The sequence below is a fragment of the Saimiri boliviensis genome, chromosome 3, assembly GCF_048565385.1.
Source record: "Saimiri boliviensis isolate mSaiBol1 chromosome 3, mSaiBol1.pri, whole genome shotgun sequence".
NCBI lineage: Eukaryota > Metazoa > Chordata > Mammalia > Primates > Cebidae > Saimiri > Saimiri boliviensis.
In genome coordinates this window covers 75,796,124-75,813,427 of record NC_133451.1, presented here as the reverse complement: position 1 = coordinate 75,813,427, position 17,304 = coordinate 75,796,124, and the positions used below count along the sequence as shown (strand labels likewise).

Genomic DNA, 17,304 nt, shown 5'->3' with positions numbered 1-17,304 from the left:
CCCTTTTTTAAAGGTACTGCCATCCTTTCCCTCGAGGCCTCTATTGTGTGACATGCCCATTCCTAAATTAATTATTTGCAAAGTGAATGAGATGACCACAATCGCCTTGAACCAATCAGGACTGGGGCTCTAGGTAGGGTCTGCATTCCCCCAAAGGACATGGCTTCAAGGAGGACAGTTGGATACCTGAACTCCTATTCTTTTATTCTTTTTTTTTTTTTTTTTTTGAGGTGGAGTTTCGCTCTTGTTACCCAGGCTGGAGTGCAATGGCGCGATCTCAGCTCACCGCAACCTCTGCCTCCTGGGTTCAGGCAATTCTCCTGCCTCAGCCTCCTGAGTAGCTGGGATTACAGGCACGCGCCACCATGCCCAGCTAATTTTTTGTATTTTTAGTAGAGATGGGGTTTCACCATGTTGACCAGGATGGTCTCGATCTCTTGACTTTGTGATCCACCCGCCTCGGCCTCCCAAAGTGCTGGGATTACAGGCTTGAGCCACCGCGCCCGGCTGGATACCTGAACTCCTGACATTCCACCAAGAAAGAAAGGATGGGAAAAGGAAGAATAAAGGGAAGATACTCTCAATGTTTACAATAGGGTGGCTTTAAAAATAGAAATACCAGCCAAGCGTGGTGGCTCACACCTGTAATCCCAGCACTTTGGGAGGCCAAAGCAGGTGGATCACTTGAGGTCAGGAGTTTGAGATCAGCCTGGCCAACATGATGAAACCCTGTCCCTGCTAAAAATACAAAAATTAGCCGGGCATGGTGGCAGGCATCTGTAATCCCAGCTACTCGGGAGGCTGAGACAGGAGAATCATTTGAACCCGGGAGGCAGAGGTTGCAGTGAGCTGAGATCACGCCACTGCACTCCAGCCTGGGCAGCAAAGAGCAAAACGCTGTCTCAGAAAAAAAAAAAAGAAAAAGAAAAGAAATGCCCAGACCAGAGATTCTGATTTACTTGGTCTGCAGTGAGCGCTCCGCATCCGTCACTTTTAAATGTTCCCCACTCGATTCTAATGTGCAGTCAGGGCTGCAAGCACTGGTCTGGCAGGTTAGGCTGCCTGTGAAGCCAGCACGTGTAAATACTGAGAGATGAGAAGGACAGCATGCCACAGGCACGCTGTGCTGTGCCCCTCACCTGGTCCAGGGGGACTAAGGAAAACCCCTGAGAGGAAGTGATGTTCAGATGGCTACTTGGAGGAGTCAAGTCAGCCAGGGCTGGAGAAGACTGTCACAGGCACAGGGGACAGCACATGGTACGGTTTCAGAACAGGAAGAAGCTCAGTCTGTCTAGAGCACACGGTATCCGCTTCTAACCTTGAGGGGACAATGTTTTTACTCAAATTTTGCAACTCGTGGAGCAGGGTCTATGTTCAACACTCCAACTGCATTTATCTCCAGGTAAGTTTCCCTCTCTGTGTGACGTGTTCTTGGTTGGCTGAGTGAGCAGTAGGTTATACTAGAGGCAGCAGACATTCAGGATTTAAGAACTGTGTTTGAAACATGCCCATGCTCTTTACAACCAGTGTGGCTGTGGGGAAGGCCCAGGACCTCTCTGGAACTCTGGACAGGTCCTGTAAAAGAACTACCTCATAGGGCTAGTGTGGAACTCAAGTTTTAAAAAAATGTATATGAGTGACATCATAAATATGCTGATGAGTTGCAAACTTCTATTCCCGTCCCCACCTCTCAAGGGCACATTTCAGCTCCAGACCTATATGTTGATATCTTCTGCCTGGCAGCCCCATTTGAATGTATATTGGGCATCTCCTGCTTACCGTGTCCAAGACAGAGCTCTTCATAAGCCACTGCAAACCAGCTCTTCCTCCATTCTGCCCTACGTCAGCGTGGGGCATCTTCGTCCTTGGTGTCGTCCTTGACTCTACTCTTTCCCTCCAACATGGAGTCTGTTAACAAGTCCTGCCACTCCATTTTAGAAATATACCAAGATTCTGACTGTTTCTCACCACCCCCATGTCTCTCCGGGTTCAGGCCACCATATTCTCTTACCTGGATCATGTGGGGCCTCCTGCAAGACTCTCCACACTTGGCCCCCCCATTATTCCTACTTTATCTCCTACAACCCTGCCTCTTGTTCATATCCTCCGGCCCCAAATCTCATGCAGACCCAGTCTGTGTGGCTTCGGGGCCTTGGTATTTGTGGGTACCCCTGCCCCCAATTAGCCAGGTGGCTAACTTCTCACTTTCTCAAGTCTTTAGTCAAAAACCATGGTGTCTGCAAGCCCTCCCATAGACATCCTATTTAAAATTTCAGTGCCTGCCCTTAATATATCATATTCTCCTTCTCTACTTTATTTTTTCTTTCTGGTATTTACCACTAATGGGTTCTACAATTTGCTTATTTATAGTTTTCATTGTCTGTCTTCCCTGCCAGAATATACCAGATATATAGATCTCTGCCAGTAGACCCCTGCTCCACAAAGCCAGGGATTGTCTGTTTTATTCATCTTCTTTTTTTTTTTTTCTGAGATGGAGTCTTGCTTCTTCTCCCAGGCCCGAGCGCAATGGCAAGATCTTGGGTCACTTCAACCTCCACCTCCCAAGTTCAAGCAATTCTCCTGCCTTGGCCTCCCAGTAGCATGAGCCACCGCGCCTGGCCTTGTTCACCTTCTATCTCAGTTCTAGGGCAGTACCTGGCATGTAGCAAGCACCCAATACATTTATTAGTACAGCATTTTACAGAAGAGAAATCTGAGGCTCAGTGCAATTAAATAATTCATTCAAGGTCACACAGCTAGAAGGCGTTGTGTAGTTAAATGTTCTGTGATGCTTTTCAACAACAAAAGAATCCATTTAGCAAAAAGAGGGCAGCATCAATGACTCCTCTCCAGCTCTCCTCCCTATCACTGTTGAAGGAAGGAAGTCTCTAAAATGTGGAAGGAATAGGTGCAAGAGGGCTGCGTGGAGTTGCTGTGTGGCCCCTCGGCGCGAACATTCAGGTTTGAGTGTTATTAGATGAGGAAGCTGGGGAGCTGTCTCAGCGCTTGTTCTGAAGCATAAAGGCCAGTAACTGTTATTAAAAGAAGACCAGCTGCTCGGGGCTAAAAGCGCACAGGAGGAAGGGGCACTCCCTACTCGGGAAGCCTTTGCTAAGTCGGCTTGAGATAGTCAGGGAGAATTTTTAGACCATTTTCAGCATCAAGAGCCATCTCACTGGTAGCCTACCCAGACTTACTGTGCCCCCTAAAAATCCCTTCTTTCATCTATTCTACTGAACTCAAAGAGGAATCCTGGCTGATTACAGGCAGGACAATCAGAGAATAACTCTAGAAGTAGATCTCTGCAGCGTCATTGGAAGGAGGACAGTGATTTTTTTTTTTTTTTTTTTTAAGGAATATCTTTTTCAAGGAAGAGGAAATTTGTCTGGTCCATGGCGATTCTAGTTGGGGAAGCTGGGCCTTCTTCTCCTTACCCTTGGGAAGCCGCATTGCTAGTGCTGTCTGTCCACAGGCACCCACCCGCTTGGCGGACTAGAGCTTCTAGAACCAGAGCCAAGACAGGCAGGAGGCTCTTTAAACAGTTCAGAGGGAGGAGGCAGGGGCAGGGTCTGAGTGGAAGCGAGGTGCTGCGGGCTGTGTTTAGACCAGAGAAGGCCGGTTCCACAGGACTGGGGCCAGAGAGCAGAAGCCAGAGCAAGTCCTCGGCCTCTCCCTGGAAGGCCACAGCACCTCCCTCCACCTGGGGCCTTCATTGCTCGAGTGTGTCTACCCCAAAGCTGCTGCAAACATTCAGAGAGAGAAGTTCCCAGGGCCCAGCAGAGAGCAAGCCTGCCACGTTTCTCTCCATCTTCTTTCAGGAGCAAGATGGGGTGGGGACAATGGCTCAGACTGGGAGAGGCTTCTTTGACAGGCCTGGGTTGTAACCCTGAGAGCAGAGGAAGGAGAGGAAGCCGCTGGAGTTGCAAGATGGCTTCTGTTGCCAATGTTCGGTTGCTTTCTTTCCTCCTCAAAGGTGCGAGCAAGAAGTAGCAGAGCCAAGGCGCTGGGTGCCTCTTCCATGTCCCCTCTGTAGCCCCTTCCTTCTCACGTGCTCACCACCAGCTCCCAGGTCATCGGCCTGTGCAGGGCCTGTGTGCTCCACATAGATGTCCTCTTCAGACGATGCTCCCATGCCTTGGCTGTGGTTCTTTCTGAAAATTGCCCTTGGCTGCGGAGAGCTGCCTTGCTCAAGCATTTGCCCTCCCAGGAGCTCCCTGAGGCCAGTGCCCAGGTGATGTGAAGGTAATTTCATACGGGTCTTAAGATCATCTGGCCCAGAATGCTCCATCGAATCCACTGAAACTCATGGTGGGTGGCCTTCTCCCTCCGCCGAGAGCTGCCTTCCTCCCCTGCTCACAGATCGTCTGGAGAGAACTCCGTACGAGCCTTCTGCCCATGATTCTAGAAAGCCACCTCTAAGGCCATGAGTGCCTTAGTTGTTTTTGGTCTTTGCCCCTCCAAACACAGCCCATGCATGTGACCTCCTAGGCACCCAGTTTCCATTAAAATGCAACCATCCTGTATCCCAGTAACTGGAAGGTGGGTGCTGATGGGCTAACCTGGTGCCCAGTAAAAATAATTATCATGATGGGAGCTGACACACGAACAGGTAGCAGCCTGCAAAGCACATTGACGTATGTTATCTCAATTGCAAGGCAGAATAGCGTGGTGGTCTCTGAAGTGACTCTGCCTGGATATGAATTTCTGTCCCACTGTCTACGGGTCTTGTGACTTTGGGCCAGCTACATAACCTTTCTGTTGCTCAATTTCCCTGTCTGTAAAATGGGGTAATAATAGTCCCTTCCTCAGAAAATGTTAGAATTAAGTGAGTCAATACAAGTAAAGGTCTCAGAACTGCCCTGGCACATGGTAAGCACAGAGTGCGCCTTAGCCATTAGCATTTGAGCTTCGCAACCACCCTGTGGTATTACAGTTTCTACCTACGCTGGGTGCTTCTCAAGCACTCATTTCAGCCCAGCTTTTCACTACAGCTGTTTCTTCAGCCACCCGCCGGCTCCATGTAACAGCACCTTGCTGAGCTGTGCGGCTTGTCTTACTTCCTGCCTGAGAGGGCTGCAGAGCCCACTCAGCTGTTCTGACCCAAGCAAACCTGGACGTGTGAGGGAGCTAATACCCCATGTGGCACCCCTTGATGCCAAGGAGGTATTGGAGCCAATGGAAAAACAGTCCCTTCTTTTATTCCCTGAGAGGATAATCCAGAGGCATATTGTGTCCCATCAAAATCCAAGTTCAGTTGCCCCAGCAGTGGTCACTGCAGTAATGCATGCAGTCATGGCCTTCCCCATGCTCCATTTCCTTGAGCCCATTTGCCCATCCGTGCCTGTCAATGGAGCTCATATCCCCAAGTAAACTGCCCAGACACAGGCCCTTGCCTCATGCTCTGCTTTTTTTTGATGGGGCAGGGCAGAGGGCGGGGCATCTAACTGTGCACAGGAGAAGGGTGAAAGAATAAAAAGAGGCATGTTCTATACACCGTGGAATACTATGCAGCCATAAAAAGGAACAAGATCATATCCTTTGCAGCGACATGGATGAGCTGGAAGCCATTATCCTCAGCAAACTAACACAGGAACAGAAAACCAAATACTGCATGTTCTCACTTTTTTGTGGGAGCTGAACAATGAGAACATATGGACACAGGGAGGGGAACAACACACACTGGGGCCTGTCAGTGGGGCAGGGAGGGGAGAGCATCAGGATAAATAGGTGATGGGTTGACAGGTGCAGCAAACCATCATGGCACACATTTCCCTGTGTAACAAACCTCCTCATCCTGCACATGTATCCTGGAACTTAAAATTTTTTTAAAAAAAGAAACATACAATAGAAAAAAAAAGAAAAAAGAGGCATGTTCAGCATACATAATCAGATCTGGACTCAGGTCAGAGCCTTCTGCCTATCAAATTTCATGCCCTCACACTGTGCCTGCACTCCCAGTGCATACATAGGCATCTTAGCAGAGGCCTTCCAGAAACCTGATGAGGCTGCGGGCGGCCGAGGAGGAACATGCTATAAATAGGTAGCTTCAGATACGTTCACATTACAGCCCTTCTCCTGCTCCCTGCATAGAGGCAATCCTGCCTGGCAAGAGGGCGGTGAGCAGTGGCTTCACTTGGCTGAAGCCTGGGGCAGGGGCTGCACCTAACTTGTCTTTGAATTGCCAGCACTTAACCTCATGTATCAGTAACACTCAGGGTCTGGCACATAGTAGGTACTCAGTAAATGTTTGCTTGCTGGATGTGTAGGTCCAGAACTCAAAATATGGATGATTTGCTTTTTTCTGAGACAGAGTCTTGCTCTGTTGCCCAGGCTAGAGTGCAGGGGCGCAATCTTGGCTCACTACAATCTACGCTTCCCGGGTTCAAGTAATTCTCCCGTGGCCAGGCGCGGTGGCTCAAGCCTGTAATCCCAGCACTTTGGGAGGCCGAGGCGGGTGGATCACGAGGTCAAGAGATCGAGACCATCCTGCTCAACATGGTGAAACCCCGTCTCTACTAAAAATACAAAAAAAAAGTAATTCTCCCACCTCAGCCTCCTGAGTAGCTAGGATTACATCACCACGCCCAGCTAATTTTTTTTTTTTTTTTGTATTTTTAGTAGAGACGGGATTTTACCATGTTGGTCAGGCTGGTCTCGAACTCCTGACCTTGTGATCTGCCCACCTCAGCCTCCCAAAATGCTGGGGTTACAGGCGTGAGCCACTGTGCTCAGCCAATTATTTGCCTTTTAATGATTACTTTGTATGTGGCCATGCCTGTTTCTATACTTACTGTTTATTTTTTGCTGGTTTGGAATGTAGTCTCTGATGGACAAAGAACTTTTTTGGGGTGGAAGACTGTCTACCTTTTTACCAAGGTGAGTTAGAATAGAACCATGTACTTTAAATTATTTAAGAAGCATTAAATATTTCTCAGAATTACCTGAATATCAGGTTGATTGATGAAAAAAATCTCTTGGTGCTATCTCGAACTGGCGACTTGTGGATAAATGTAGCTCTAAGATACATGGGTTTGGCCAGCGCAATGTTGACTATACTGAAATTCTTCTCAAGTATTCCATAGGTCCTACCACTTCCTATAGCATTCTGCCTCTCCCAGTTGTCAAATCTGTGTTACCTGCCTCACCCCTGCAGGTATATGGGTCCTGTGACCCCGACACCACAGGCTTCTGTGTATAAAAAGCATTGAAGGAGCTGAGTGGCACAGTTCTCTCCTTGGGCTTTCTTCTGACTTTTCCTGCGTCTTGTTCAGCCCATCCCCTCTCCCATCAGTGGGTCGTCATGGTGATACGGTGTCTTGCCCTGCAGGTACTATAAGATCTCCGTGGTGCTCATGTGCTTTGTGGTCCCCACGCTGGTGCCCTGGTACATCTGGGGAGAGAGTCTGTGGAATTCCTACTTCTTAGCCTCCATTCTCCGCTACACCATCTCACTCAACGTCACCTGGCTGGTCAACAGCGCTGCCCACATGTATGGAAACCGGCCCTATGACAAGCACATCAGCCCTCGGCAGAACCCGCTCGTCACTCTGGGTGCCATTGGTGAGTAGGGTGTTGAGGGCCAGTGGGGAGAATGACGGCCCAGGTTTTCCTGGCCTCTCAGTAGTTTTGTGGAATCAGTAAAGAGAAGCAGCGGATTGGAGTGCAGTGAACGTGAGCTTTGGCTTTTTTTTTTTTTTTTTTTTTCCTAAGATCAAGTCTTACTTTGTTGCCCAGTCTGGAGTGCAGTGGCATGATCTCAGCTCACTGCAGCCTCTGCTTCCTGGGTTCAAGCAAGTCTCCTGCCTCAGCCTCCTGAGGAGCTGGGATTACAGGCCTCCACCATCATGCCTGGGTAATCTTTGTATTTTTTATATATTTATTTTTTTAGTAGAGATGGGGTTTCACCATGTTGGCCAGGATGGTCTCGAACTCCTGACCTCAAGTGATCTGCCCTCCTTGGCCTGCCAAAGGAGCTTTGGCTTTAGGATCCTGATTCTTGGACAAGTTCTATGATCTCTCTGATTTACAGCTTTCCTATCTGAAATGGGAATAGCAATACCTACTTCATAAGAACATGTAAGCTGCTTAGCACAGTGCCTGGCCCCTAGCGGATGATCAATAACTAGCAGTTATTAATCATTACCATGGAAATGTTCTAAAGGAGAAGCAGCAGTTGACTTTTCTCTCAAACTGCACTGACCATTCTAGCTTCAGCTGTCCAATCATTTGGCAGAGCTTAAGCAAAAAGGCCTTCGAAAAAAAGACATGGGACGAATAAGACTTGGCATCTCTTGGGACCATAAAGCAGTCAAGAGCGAGGCCCCTGGAGTCAGTGAGTTTAGCTGAGTCCTGGTTTCTCCACTTACTCTCTGGGCAAGTCACCCGCTCTTCTACCTTTTGTGTCCCTATCTGTAAAGTGGGGGTAACAGTAGCACTTACCTCCTCCTGGGCTCGTTAGAGGGTTAGATGAGTCAATACAGGCTGTTCTCACCAGTGCTTACATGCAACAAGCCTTTGTAACGTTGCATTTATTTCTGGTCATGTGTTCTTAGGCAACTTACTTGTCCCTTCTGTGCATTTACGTCCTTGTTTTAATCGTAATAGGGATAATCACAGCAGTTACTTCAGAGGCATGAGGCTAAAAGGAGTTAATACCTGTTAAAGCACTTAGCACTGTGCCTGGCACATGACAGGTGATTAAGAAATATTAGCTCTACTTTTATAGAAGCAACTCAGTCTTCTTGGTAAGCTGCGCCTTGAGCACAGAGATCAAACAGCAGGAAAGTTCCTACTGTTAAGTAGAAATGGTCTCCGTGTCACTCGGTGATGAGAGATTCTGCCATCCCTTCATTTGGGCCATCTGTTTTTCAGACCCCAGGGATCAAAGTTCTTGTCAACTTACCCTGATGGCCGCAACAGCAGGTGGCATGAGCACCACATTTAGCCATGGAGTAACTGCATATGCAGGGACAAAGTGCCTTGGAAAACATGAGGAGCCATGTCCTGACCCTTCCTATGGTTTTCCCCACCTCTTGTCCTGCATCTTCTGAAAGGATTGTAATGAGGGGAGCTGTGGCTAGTATTGATTCTGAGAGTAGACAGAAGTGGGGACAAGATGGACCGTCACTATGGAGGGATGGACGGCCCAGGAGACTCAGGCAGTGTGGCCACAACACGGGTCCTAAGGAGCGGGCTATTGGTTATAAGTCTATCCAGGTCAACAGTGGACTCCCAGGCAGTTTGCCTCCCCAGGGTCCTTGGAAAGCTCTTGCCATACCCAGTTTTTTTGTGCAGCAGAGTGGGGAAGACATCATAGTGCCTATTTCTGAAAATAGGGTGAAGAAACTTTTCCATACTGCAGTTTAATCCAGGAAAAACACTAAAAATGGTGAGGCAGGGAGACAATATGCAAGGTAGGGATGGCCTAAATTTAAAAGAAAATTGCAGACCACAGATGGATCCATCTTGAGATACTCACTGTAGAGCCACATCCTTTAAACATGGTCAACAGGAGAACTATATGATGACTAGTAGCAACTTAAGAAATAAGAGAAGAGTCTGACAGTTTCTCAAACCGTTAAAAATAGTTACTATATGATCCAGCAACTCTACTCCTACATTTATGCCAAAGAGAAATGAAAACATATGTCCACACAGAAACTTGTATATGAATATTCACAGCAACATTATTCATAATAACTAAAAGTGGAAACAACTCAAATGTCCATCAACTGATGAATGGATATGTACAATGTTGTGCATCCATATAATGAAATACCATTTAGCAGTAAAAAGAGAATGCAGATCTGATACTTGATACAACATGAATGAACCTCAAAAACATTTTTAAGTGAAAGAAGCCAATCACAAAGGACTATACATTGTATGATTTTATTTATATGAAACATCCAAAATAGGCAATTCTACAGAGAGAAAACAGGACTGGGAGGGAGTGGGAGGCGGTTGAGGGGTGATAGCTCAGGCATGTGAGGCTTTTTGGAGAGGAATGAAAATCTTGTAAATTCATTGTGGTGATGGATGCATAACTCTGTGAATATATCAAAAGCCGTTCTTTGTATACTTCAAGAGGGTGAATTGTATGGTGAGTGAATTTTATCTCAGTAAAGCTGTTTTTGAAAATCAAATGAACTAATCATTAGAGAAATGCAAATTAAAACCACAATGAGATATGACCTCACACTTATTTGAATGACTGTTGTCAGAGGGTAAAAGATAACAAGTGCTGGTGAGGATGTGGAGAAAGGGAGCCCTTGCACACTGTTGGTGGGAGTGTAAATTAGTACAGCCATTATGGAAAACAGTATGGAGTTTCCTCAGAAATATTAAAAATAGAGCTACCATATGATCTAGCAATCCTACTTCTGGGTATATATCCAAAGGAAATGAAATCAGGATGTTGAAGAGATAGCTGCATTCCCATGTTTAAACAGGATTATTCACAGTAGTCAAGATATAGAATCAACAGAGGAATGGATAAGAAAATGTATCATGTATGCATAATGGAATACTATTCAGCCTTTAAAAAAGAAGAAAGTCCTGCCATTTGCAACAACTCGAATGAACCTGAAGGACATTATGCTAAGTGAAGTAAGCCAGGCACAGAAAGACAAACGCTATATGATCTCACTGCTATGTGGAATCTAAACAAGTTGAAATCATAGAAGCAGAGTAGAATGATGGTTACCAGAGGCAGGGGCAGAGGGGATGTTGAGAGATGTTGGTCAAAGGGTACAACTTTTCAGTTTGACAAGAGGAACGAGTTCAGGAGGTCTGTTGTAAAACATGGTGATAGTGACTATAGTTAATATCAATGTATTGTACTCTTGAAAATCACTGAGAGTAGATTTTAAGTGTTCTTATCACAAAAATGTAAGTATGTGAGGGAATGCATGTCAGTTAGCTCAATTTAACTATTCCAAAATGTATACATCTCTCAAAACCACATGTTGTACATAATATATACAAATTTTATTTGTCAATTAAAAAATGTGTAAAAGAAATTTTAAAAATCAAATAAGAGAAGCCATGAGAGCTCCCACGAGTACGTCTTTTTAAAAAATTAAGACAGTAAAAGCTGCCCACTGGCCACTGGAAGGGGCAGAATAACAGATAAGTACATTCTGGATATTTAAAGATACTTAATTTACTTACCTATTTGAATGATTCTCATTTATCTCTTCTAAGCTCCTAAAAAAGGATTTTTAATCACTCCAGCCCACAGAGACTATTTTTTTAAAAATAATTGTACATCAAAATGATCTGTTACCAGCCATTTAGCATTTACCTTTAGAAGACTAGTTCTGAAGTCATGGTATTATGTCATAGTTCACACAGGAAAATTAATCTTGGGATGATGTTGATAACTTTATTGCTATTTTTCTGTTCATATTGTTTGTTTAGCTAAGTAATTCAATGCCTTTGGAGGCAGTAACCAAGTCTTTTGCTCTTCAGAGCCTGACACCATATTCTGCAAACAACAAACCCTGAAAAAATAGGTGATAAAAAAAAAATCTATGCAAAGAAGTTGTGATTGAGTTATTTCAATGCCCACTTTGTCTTCCAGGTGAAGGCTTCCACAATTACCATCACACCTTTCCCTTTGACTACTCTGCGAGTGAATTTGGCTTAAATTTTAACCCAACCACCTGGTTCATTGACTTCATGTGCTGGCTGGGGCTGGCCACTGACCGCAAACGGGCAACCAAGCCGATGATCAAGGCCCGGAAGGCCAGGACTGGAGATGGCAGTGCTTGAACCCGGAACAGCCGTCCCGCAGTCTGCCATTCCACCTCGGTTCATGGCTTTTGTTACAATAGTTCTCTTGTACATTGGATCGTGGGAGGGGGCAGAGGGTGGGGAAGGAACGGAAACTATGTGGTTTGGGAATTTTTGTGTTTGTCTCAAAATAAAATAATGTTGAAATACAATTGTCTATGAAAAAAACTTTTTTTTTTTTTTTTGAGACCTGGTCTCCCTGTGTCGCCTAGGCTGGAGTGCAGTGGGATGACCTTGGCTCACTGCAACCTCCACCTCCCTGGTTCAAACAATTCCTCTGCCTCAGCTTCTCAAGTAGCTGGGATTACAGGCTCACGCCACCATGCCTGGCTAATTTTTTGTATTTTTAGTAGAGATGGGGTTTCACCATGTTGGCCAGACTGGTCTCAAACTCCTGACCTCAGGCAATCCTCCTGCCTTGTCCTCCCAAGTGCTGGGATTACAGGCGTGAGCCACCACACCTGGCCAAAAAAAACTTTTTAAGTCAAGATTAGTACGATTTAACATTAGAATATGGACATGTGATTTAATCGCTGTAGCTGAAATACGTCAACTATACATTGTCATGTGCTTGAACATGTTGCTAACCCTGACAGGATGAAGGAATGTAATACTCTTTCAGTGTGCTTCAGGAGAGCATTTGTTTTATTTTCTGCCAATTAACCTGGCATTGCTTTTAAACAACCATCTGAAGGAGCCGAGAGGCAGGGTAGAAGACAGAAGGGGGGTCTATGCGGTAACTAAAGAATGTGTCTGTTTTGTAATTATTGCGTGTATGTGGTTTTTTGTTTGCTTAAGAGAATCAAAAACTGAAGAAAATGAGAATACAGGAAATGGCTCTCGTATATATATATATATTTTTTGCCATGTTTATAGCTTGTTAATGCTCTACTGTCTTTGCTTCCAGAGAGATTTGTTCACTGCCCAGCTCGTCTCATGTTCTGAGCCTTAAGCCCAGCCCACTGTATAAATCATGCCTATTTAGATGTTTGATTTTGTTCTGTTTGCCATTGTCGTCTTAAAGGTGTATAACTCAGACATGCCAGACATCAAATTAAGCTCAAATTAAGCTCTCGTTTAAATGTTTAAACACCTAATTTATATTCTAATTGATCCCAGCCACTGATGCATGTACTTCAGCTACTTCTGCTAAATAAGCATATTAATTTTCCACATCAGGCCGTCAGATCTTAAGAACCAACAGTTTTCTAGAATTCCATGTCTACTAATGCTTCACCTGCATGCAGCCTTCATTGATTTTGCAGCAAAATATAAAGTGATCATTATGTAGCTTCTAGATTAAAAAATTGTGTGTGTGAAGTTGCTTTGTAAAGAGCATGTGGAATTAATGGGACAGCGTGCCCTTCGTGTTAGATGTTAGAGCAAAAGAAAGGGCTTATAGTGTTGGTATTGGAGCACTTTGAAGATAGGTATTTTCAGAAAAGATGTAGGATTTAAAAGTTAACATTTTAAATTTTAGAAAAAGATATGATGCCAATTGGAAATTGTCACAATGAAGTTCTTCATCCAGCAGGTGTTTAACAGTGTTATTTTGCCATTGATAATGTGTAAACTGTGAGTGATTTACAATAAATGATCATGAATTCACTGGTGTTCTTGTCCACATACTTCAGTGCTATTTAGAGAATGTTCTTTCCAGAGTGCTTGATGCGTCATGATGACCGTATGACTTGCATTGGATTTGGTCTCTGGGCTAACAGCAGCCCCTGAGAGCAGCCCCTGAGGCCAGGCGTGTCCTATCCTATTGGGCTTAGGCAACAGCCAGGGGAAGCCAGCAAGGTTTATTTGGAATGCAGAACTCCCAGTGGTACTGTTCCTGATTCTCACTCACCAGCAGTCACTAAGAGTGCTTATAGATGATAAATGGGAATCTATTCCTGTATGTCACCCATAGGAGCATGAAGGACACCTTCCCCTCTCCAGGCCCCACCAATAGTTACCAGAGGTGGAGGAGATGGACTCCTGTTTTCATTCTAGTCCTGCCTCTTTCAGCCTCACCTCTGCACCACCAAAGTCTCCGCCCATCTTTTGCCCCAAAGCAGCTGTGCCCCTGCCGTCAGATAGAACCTTCTTAGCCTGTCTGCAATTGAGTGGTATTCTAGTCACTGATGGGTACCAGGCTAGATCTCATCATGTAAGGACCCTTTGGATGTGACTAGCATTTTTCAACTGCTTTATATTCCAGTCACACATTGCGAAGACCTTGTATCGAGTGTGGGTAGAGGGCAGTCATAGTCCAAGACAAGTTTGTATCAACATGATGTAAAATGGTCCTTAATTGGGAATGTATATGTGAACCTTTGACTCCTAAAAGTACTAAACTTACTTATTTGTCCATTAATCAAAAATATTACATTTGGAACAGCTATTTGGAATCTTTTCACAAAAGGAGGGTGTTTCCCAGCTAGACCAAATAAATCTGGAACCTCCCTCCTCTGAACCTGAGTGCCATCTGTTTTTCCTACAGCAGAGCCTGCGAATGACTTAGGCTTGGAATGATTTGGAGGAAGACGTGGACAAAGGTTAGACTGCACTAGTGTCTTCCCTGTTATCATTTCCTTCAGGTCTAAGGAACATCTTAACAGAAAGTATCCCTGGGAGTTATTTCCCAAACCTATCTATCCAAGGTGGCCTTAGAAAGACCGATCCATTTTTTTGAAAGTTTCTGTTTAAGAAAGTGATCTCCCCATGCCCAGTCTTTAATCTCATCCCTACAAGGCTTATATCAGAAGCACCCACCCCTGCCTCTAGGTGAGGGGAGCCCAGGGGAAGCAGTTCCAATAGCGTGTGTGCTACAGGCATCACAGCAGATTCATGGAGCCAGCCTGGGACAGTGGAGCCAAGTCAGTTCACCTCAAGTCCCCAGCTCTGCTACTGGCCAGCTCTGAGGCCTTGAGAAACATGTCTTTTTGGATTCGGTTTCCTTCTCTGAAAAGAGAGGAAATTAAACCAGACTCTTGTCTAAGGTCCCCTTCAGCCCTACCATTCGACGACAGCAAGAGAGATGAGTCAGACACATTCTCATATGCCTGACTTCGAATTTGAAACACCTCTCAAGCCAGCACTCATCCTCTCTGGGACACAGAAGGTCAAAATTGGAGGGGGGTATGGGAATAGTAGAATCTGAATGCTAGAACACAGACTGAGGCTAGAAGGATAGAATGTTCTTGGTTTTAAAAAACCTTGCATGTATTTTGTGTATTCCCAAAATGCAATGAAGCAATTAAAATAAATGTAACCCATCATGAAAAACAATTTAATGAGAGAAACTGTCACAGAAAGCTCCATGGCTTAATGGGGTAGTAGAAATAGCACTGGACCTGGAATTCTAAGACCTGAATTTGAACTCTAACTCTTGATCTGACTTGCTGTGTTACCTAGGCCTCGGGTTAAGCTGAAATATGACATAGGAAGTTGTCATTTACTAACCTTCAGAGCCTCTCTCACCCTCAGTGTCCTTGTCTACGTGACAGGAAGAGCCACATTTATGTCTATTAGATTCATCTAGAGGCCTCATCCCAGTGCCTGGGGCACAGCCTCGGGAGACATCAGTTGAGGGTGAGTAGCATGCCCCACACACAAGCCAGAGGCAGGGATATGGTGCAGAGAGCCATACACCAGAAGTGAACCATTTTCTGGGCCTGGTTTCGCTAACTGGGTGGCCCTAACTCAGCTCTGAGAACTTCGGTTTCACCTTCCGTAAAGGAACCAAATGGATTGGATTAACCTGTCCAGCTCTGCCATTCTGGGGAGTCTTTACGTCCGTGTGCCTTCCTCGGTTCCAGGCCTCTGCGCGGCCCCCTGCACCCCTCTGCACCCCTGGCTTCCCTGCTGCGCCTCACACGAGAGGACGGCTCTGGTCTGCAATGTCAGCTCATCAGGACCTGGAACAGAAGATTTGTGGAGGGGAGAGGTTGAAGCTCATAGATGAGAGTGAGCTTTGGGGATTATCTGTGCGGTTCATTTGTCCGTTTTCCTCCTGTCCCCAGTTACAAAGGGGACCGAAAGCCACTTGTGTTCTCAGTGGCTGCTCATGTGAAAAACAAGGAAGGAAGGAAATACCCTAACCTTTATAATCCTTTTTTTTTAAAAAAAAAATCCCATTTTTAGCTCAGGGTGTTAATCAAACTCCTTCCCCTTCCTCTACGTCAAGGATGTGCTATAAATGACTGGAAACTCCTTTCCTTGTTCCCTCTGCTAGTTCCCTGTGGAGTGTAGAGTCTATAGCACCCATCCCACCTCGAGGACGTTCCTGACTCTATAAGTGCAACATCAGAAGCAAGAGGAGGGAAGCCTTGTCTCAGGGCAGCAAGCCTGGCTGTCCCAGCAGCTTCTGTGGGCCCGACACAGCCTTCTTTCCCTCTCCATTCACCCTCTGTGGTGCTGCGACTCCCCATCTGGAAGAGCAATCAGCCACATCCTGGCCATGACTACTTCACAGGATCCAAAAGGAAAATGTCAGCTAATAGCAGCCTGGGCTAGCTAGGGCTTTGCCCTGCAAAACAATACCCTTCCTTACAGCTCCTGGCCTGTGTTTACTATGGAAAAAAGATGGCGTTACCTTCAACCAGCCATCTGAGTCCCTCACCGCTGGGGAGCTATGAATGCCCTCCGCCCCACTTGTTCTCAGTCCTCTATGAGGCAACTCTCAATGTTACCACTGAAAGGAATCTCAGAAGCTGTTTTCTTCTTTCTTTCTTTCTTCCTTTCTTCTCTCTCTCTCCCTCCCTCCCTTCCTCCCTTCCTTTTTTCTTTTCTTTTTTTTTTTAATATAAGGTCTTGCTCTGTCACCCAGGTTGGAGTGTAATGGCATGATCTCAGCTCACTGCAGCCTCCCCTCACTGCAACCTCCACCTCCTGAGTTCAAGCAATCCTCCTCTCTCAGCCTCCCCGGTAGCTGGGACTACAGGTGCATGCCACCACACCAGCTTTTTTTTTTTTTTTTTTTTTTTTTTTTTTTTTTTTTTTTTGATAGAGATGGGGTTTTACCATATTGGCCAGGCTGGTTTCAAAATTCCTGACCTCAGGTGATCCACCCACCTCGGCCATCTAAAATGTTGGGATTACCTAAATTGTTGGGATTACAGACGTAAGCCACCGTGCCCGGCAAGAAATCTAAGTTGCTTTCTTCTAGAGGTACCAGCTGCTAGACAGAGCCAACAATCCCCGTGCTGTGGGTGGACAAAATGACTGGGTCCCAGCAGAGCAAGGGTATGTTTGTAGTTTTATGACTGGATTTCCCATAAGCCTGCGCTCACAGCACATGTACTGCAAAACACAGGAGCCGTGTAAGGCTGCATCCTTATTCTGAGCTGTGTGGCAATGCTGCTGCATGGGGCAGGGGGAGCTCCCTATAAGGTACACGATGTGAGCATTGGTGGAGATGAACTAGGCCAACTGGGATCTCCAGTATCTCAAAGACAGGTGCGATGGTCGTGTAGGCAATGTCTTCCAGTTCCCGTAAGCAGGTTCTGACTCCCGAGGCAG

The 17,304-nt window shown here is 45.7% G+C and overlaps 1 protein-coding gene across 1 annotated transcript in view; it reads left to right on the top strand.

The window, feature by feature from the left end:
• SCD5 (stearoyl-CoA desaturase 5) overlaps nt 1–13,404 on the top strand; it is a 171,835-nt gene extending 158,431 nt beyond the window's left edge. Inside the window, exons 4-5 of the mRNA XM_003923955.4 lie at nt 7,328–7,560; nt 11,585–13,404. Coding sequence (XP_003924004.1) covers nt 7,328–7,560; nt 11,585–11,775 — 424 coding nt within the window. The 3' untranslated portion in view covers nt 11,776–13,404. The remainder of the gene's footprint in view (nt 1–7,327; nt 7,561–11,584) is intronic.
• The last annotated feature ends 3,900 nt before the right edge of the window (nt 13,405–17,304 follow it).